The sequence below is a fragment of the Sinocyclocheilus rhinocerous genome, unplaced genomic scaffold, assembly GCF_001515625.1.
Source record: "Sinocyclocheilus rhinocerous isolate Xijiao unplaced genomic scaffold, SAMN03320098_v1.1 scaffold1268, whole genome shotgun sequence".
NCBI classification, from domain to species: Eukaryota; Metazoa; Chordata; class Actinopteri; order Cypriniformes; family Cyprinidae; genus Sinocyclocheilus; species Sinocyclocheilus rhinocerous.
This window is the reverse complement of record NW_015664016.1, coordinates 425,709-431,754: the sequence shown is the minus strand read 5'-3', so window position 1 is coordinate 431,754 and position 6,046 is coordinate 425,709. Positions and strand designations below refer to the sequence as shown.

The 6,046-nt window shown below is 33.5% G+C and overlaps 1 protein-coding gene across 1 annotated transcript in view; it reads right to left on the bottom strand.

Annotated features, from left to right (window-relative positions):
* The window catches only part of LOC107729275 (A-kinase anchor protein 6-like), a 154,391-nt gene that overhangs the window by 32,980 nt on the left and 115,365 nt on the right, over window positions 1-6,046 (bottom strand). Inside the window, exon 13 of the mRNA XM_016539732.1 lies at window positions 5,019-5,165. Coding sequence (XP_016395218.1) covers window positions 5,019-5,165 — 147 coding nt within the window. The remainder of the gene's footprint in view (window positions 1-5,018; window positions 5,166-6,046) is intronic.

Below are 6,046 nucleotides of genomic sequence, written 5' to 3'. Positions count from 1 at the left end.
ATAAAATAAAATAATATCAAATATTAATTGAAATAAAAAAATCAAATAAAAGATTTAATATTATTTAAATATAAAAATTATTTAAATATAAAATATTACACAATATAAACTAAAAATATGAAAAGCAATAAAACTAAATAACACAAAAAATAAATAATAAAAAATTAAATAAAAACAATAAAGCAAAAATGTAATACAATTAAATATTAATTAAATATTAAACAATATAAAATAAAAAATTTAGAAAATAACAAAACTTAACACAAAAAATAAAATAAAATATAATATCAAATATTAATTGAAATAAAAAATCAAATAAAAGATTTAATATTATTTAAATATAAAAATTATTTAAATATAAAATATTACACAATATAAACTAAAAATATGAAAAGCAATAAAACTAAATAACACAAAAAAGAAATAATAAAAAATTAAATAAAAACAATAAAGCAAAAAAGTAATACAATTAAATATTAATTAAATATTAAATAATATAAAATAAAATTTTTGAAAACAACTAAACTTAACAACACAAAAAATAAAATATAACATCAAATATTAATTGAAATAAAAAATAAAATAAAATAAAATAAAATAGAATAAAATAATAAAATAAAATAAAATGAAAGTAGGGAGTGCTTACAACTAGTAACAACTTTTATAGAAATCACAGTCACATTTACATATTCATGACTTTGAGGTCCATTGTTTTTCCTATGGTCTTTTCATAAACAAATTTAAACTATGATAAATATTCATAAATGTGGATCCACAAAACATACAAACACATTAAAGACCAAATGCATTCATACATCAGGCTAGCTTAAATGTATGGAACTGCTTTACACATAGTGATTAACCCCTGTTATTTGTGTTTAATTAAGAAGTGAGATGTGGTGATGACTGCCGTTTCCACACGGCCGCGGCGTGCCTGAAGTGTCTGATAACAGGCTGTTTCATCTGATGAGACTGAAAGGGTTAAAATCTCATCGCACAAAGTGGCATTTTAGAGCAACATTCAAATGTTTGTTGAATAGCAAACAATCAGCTGCAAAAAACACACCAATGATTTTAGAAATGGGCTCCGCTGAACAATTTTCCCCGACTGACAGCAAGAGAAGCGAGAACCATGCTGAGCTGCAGTCTGCCTGCGTGTGTGCGCGTGTGTTTGTGCGCCGCTGTTTGTTTGTGTGTATTCCCACCTGCCTGGCAATCGCACTTTTTAGAGACAGGTTGAACCTTGTATACTGAGATGGCAATTGCAAGCACAATACACACCATTATCCAATTAATACACACACTGGCTGCTGTAATTGTCCTTTCCTTTATGTGATCCGTGTGTTGAGAAGCTGGAATGGAAACAGATGTGATTATGACGCAGCAATGAAGTGGCTATTTCAGCATGCGGCATCAATTAAGTTCTCAGGGTTTGGCCGCACGCATCCGGCCTGAGCTTCTCCCCCATGATCGGCCTTTATTAACACATCTGTGTTCCTCTCCTGTCAGCACAGTGTTAATAGCAAAGAAAACGGAAGGCTGGACATTTTAGCTTTAATGTGAAAATGGGTTCTTCTGGCCGAAAAAACAAATGTTGAGGTTTTCTGCTGGGCTGACTGAGGCAAAATCAGATCTCATAGTGATTTTATGAGACATTAGTGTGTGAAAAGGTGCTGCTTTTGACACAAAACAGAGTGAAATGCTTGTCTTTAGTTTAAAGAGATACACACGGTTCAAGTCAACATGACATTTATTTAAAAAATCATTAAAATTGAATAACCTTCCCCGGCTCTACTTTCCTTTTAGGCTGACAGCACCAATCCCTCTTTTTAACCCCACGAACTACCCTTCTTATGACACTTTTTACCATTAAATCAGTTCCTGAAGGATAAAATTGCACCCTATGGATTAAGGCTTATGTTTTTCGAAAGAAATTAACACTTTTATTTAGTAAGAATGATTTAAATGGTTAAAAACGGACAATTAAGACATTTATAATGTTCAAATGCTTTGAACTTTCTTTTTATGAAAAAAAAAAAAAAAAAAATCCTGAAAACAACATATCACATTTGCTACAAAAATATGAAGCAGCACAACCGTTTTCAAAACTCATAATAATAAGAAATGTTTCTTGAGCAGCAAATCAGCATATTAGAATGATTTCTGAAGGATCATGTGACACTGAAGACTGGAGGAATGATGCTGAAAATTCAGCTTTGCGTGACACAAATAAATTACATTTTAAACCATATTAAAATAGAAAACAGTTCTTTAAAACTGTAATAATATTTCACAGTATTACTGCTTTTACTCTATTTTTGATCAAATAATGCAGCCTTGGTGAGCCTAAAAGACTTCTTTCAAAAACATTTAAAATGTTATGAACCTTAAACTCTTGAACAGTATTGAACATTTTGTTTTTTAACTTGAAAATACATAATATTTTAGATTAAGGTTGCACATGCTGTTTCATCATGTTGCCTTTTACCAGTTTAGATAATATTCTAATGCATTTCAATAGGTAATAGAATGAAAAACAGGATTTTTTTCATGCATATTTAAACTGCATATTGAATTACTTCAGCAGAAATAAAGGAAACAAATGTAATATTTAGGAAACAATAAAAAAAAAAAAAGATGGATTATGCAGACATATACTATGATGATAACAAAAAAAATTAATGGAAAATTATGGGGGGAAAAAATCTATTTGGATATAACTACCCATATTTACATATTAAGACCCATTTTATATTCAGCAACTTATTCTCCCTAATGAATGACATCATAATACTATTCGCAATTTATATAAAATTCATACAGTAAAGTTACAGTAAAATAAACAATCTATTTAATTCTGTTTAATTAAGAGAAAATGTTAAAGAAAAGTGATACAAAAGTTTGCAAAAGTCCAGTTTAATGGACAGAGAACAGAATCTCTCTATTGCCGCTGTTTATCCCTCTCTCTCTCTCCTTTTATTTCGCTGTCCTTTCCACTCTTCTGAATACAGATGATTTGACGGGCATCAATGGAATCCAGATCCAGCCATTGTTTTCTCTGAGTAACAAATGTCTCGGTGGGAGGTGAAGTCAATGCCCTTGGAGGGTCACACGGCAAAAAAACTGGAATTTATTGCCACTTTATTTTGTTCGGGAACAGTTTGCAATCATAAATTCTTCATAAGCAGAATACTTCAGAGAATGGTCTGTCTCCATAAATATATACGACAGGGGACATCAATTTCATTTAATTCACAATTTGTGTCAGCACAGCAGATGCCAATGGCTGACTTGATAGGCTTGTTTAATATGCAATTGAGACGGCATAATGCGCGGTGCAGGGAGCAGCGGCGCTCAGACTGAACTCTCCGCACCGCTGACGCTTTATTCCTGTCGCACACGCCCTAACGAGACGCCACTCACGCCAGTCAGAACATTTGCCGCTGAATATTCCGCTTCTGGATAATTCTAATTAATGCTTGATTGCGACAGGGAGGGAAGATGCGAGTTGTTTGACACTTTGAAACTCTCCGAAAAAATTCATGTTTCAGTTCAAAGGCTGTTTTGCCAATCTTGAGGAGCATTGCAGATGCATATTCACGTGGGTGTATGTGTTTACTCTTCATTAGTGAAGATAAATTATTTAGCATCATCCCACTGTGAAGAGATGTGGAGCTTCACCGCGTTATAAAATTGTAAAAACGCTCCTAAAAGTAAGAAGCTGGTCATTTATGATCATCAGCTGGTCTAAGATGGTTTAGGAGGTTGATCAGTTTTACTATGACTCAATTAGAGCTCATAGTGTGAAGATTTTAGTAACGTTTTTGAAAGAAATCGGCAAGGCTGCATTTATTTGATTAGTAAAAACTGTAATACTGTGAAATATTATTACAATTTAAAATGACTCTTTTCTATTTTAATATATTTTGAAATATAATTTATTTTTGAGATGGTAAAGCTGAATTTCAGCATCATTACTCCAGTCTCCAGTGTCACGTGGTCCTTCAGAAATCATTTTAATATGCTGATTTGCTTTTTCAAAAAACACTTCTTATTGATATCAAACAGTTGTGCTGCTTAATATTTTTGTGAAAACCATGATTCATTTGTTTTTTAGGATTCTTTGATGAATAGAAAGTTCAAGAGAACAGCATTTATTTTAAATAGAAATCATTTATTGACATTATAAATGTCATAAATGTAATGTGTCCTTGCTGAATAAAATAACAATTTCTTTAAAAAATCTTTCTGACCCCCCAGTCTCTTCAACATTTGTAACTACAACAAAGATCATTGGAGAAATTACTATTTCAGTCTTTCTACTTCAAAATTCCACTCAAATTTCATTTAATTCAATGTGTTGCTTAAAGTTACTTTGTAATCGTTTCTGAAATGTACTAACAATGTACTAATGAAAATTGTTTTTAGACCAAATGTATTTTTTTCAGTGTATGAATGCAAGTCGCTTTGCATAAACGTGCTGAATTAGCTGTGTCTTATCCAGCAAGGAAGTAGTTTGTACAAGTAAATGGCTTAAAAATAGAAGAAACGTTAACATAAAGCAGAAATTTTGATTGTAGTTCAAAAGAGCACTAAAAACAGGGTAACTTTGGCATATTTCAATTTGAAGTAAAGGAAGCTTTCAAACAAAAGTGTTTTAAGATGCATTTTCATAGCATTTTTATTCTGACAATGCCTTCCCAACTTTTTCTTGCATTCTCAGCGTCTCTTTCTCCTCCAAATCTTCCCAACCCGCCCGTTTCCTCTCATCTCGGCAGGGAGCTCTGGATCAAGGAGAGATCAGTCTCAAGGTGTGACACTCACCTGTGTCAGAGCAGCGCTGACTTTGAGAGCCGACTGTTCAGGAAGCACGTTCTTTCCACAAAGGGACCCCTGACTGATGTGATGCTCTGTGTTTTTAATAGCGATTTCCCAAACAGGACTCAAGAGTTTCGTAACTCCTTTATTGTATTTGATAAAACATGTTCATATAGTAGGCTGAACAGAGAGAGACCAACCTCGAGTTGATCCCATTTGCTGCGGAGGGCCGTCAGCCGCTGGTCAAAGTCCGCAGGAAGTTCAGTGCCGCTCCTCTTCAGAGATTCAGACCAGCCCAGAAGCTGCATCTTCCTAGGAAGCCACATGGACATCTCCACACTGTTCCCCTGCAGAAGCACATACAGCAGTCAGAGGGTGAGAAAAGCATGCATATCAATCTTAGGTTAGGCTTTTGCTGTTTTATTACAGCAAGGACACGGGACACATATGTACAGTGTTTTCTCAGCCCTTTGAATAGTTGGGCTTAATTATGTACAATTAAAACACAATCCTTTTAGAGAAGATCTGCATATTTAGTACAAAAGTTAGGGGTTGTCTCTTAAGCTCACCAAGGCTGCATTTATTTGATCAAAAATACAGTAATATGAAATACTATTACAGTTTAAAATAACAGTTTTCTATTTTCATTTATCTTACAATGAAATTCATTCCTGTGATGCAAAGCTAATTTTCAGCATCATTACTCCAGTCTTCAGTGTCACATGATGCTTCAGAAATCAATCTAATTTCATAAACATTTCTCATTATTATCAATGTTGAAAGCAGTGATACATTTTAGTTTTTTTCAGGATTCTTAGGCTACGTTTACACGACAACGGTGTAGTAAAAAACGGAAATGTTTTTCCCTCGCGTTTTTAAAAAGTTTCACGTATACACGACAACGTTTTCAATACGATTTGTGTTTACATATGGCAGGCCAGTAGTTGGCAGAGAGAGTATAGGGTCCTAAGTATCAAGAAGTTTGATTTATTGCACCTCATAAACCCCCCTCCTCCTACCATAAATGGACACCTGTTTGGACACCTGTTTCTGTACACCCCCCACCCCATCTAACCGGACATGTGTTTATCCACCCCAGCGATCCGAAGGAATTTATGATTGTTTGGGAAAGTGTTTTTGTGTGGGGTCAGTTGAAACTGTTCAAGACTATGTGCTTTAAACTTTAAATTGTGAAACGTGGTATGATTATTAAACGGGGATAAGGGAA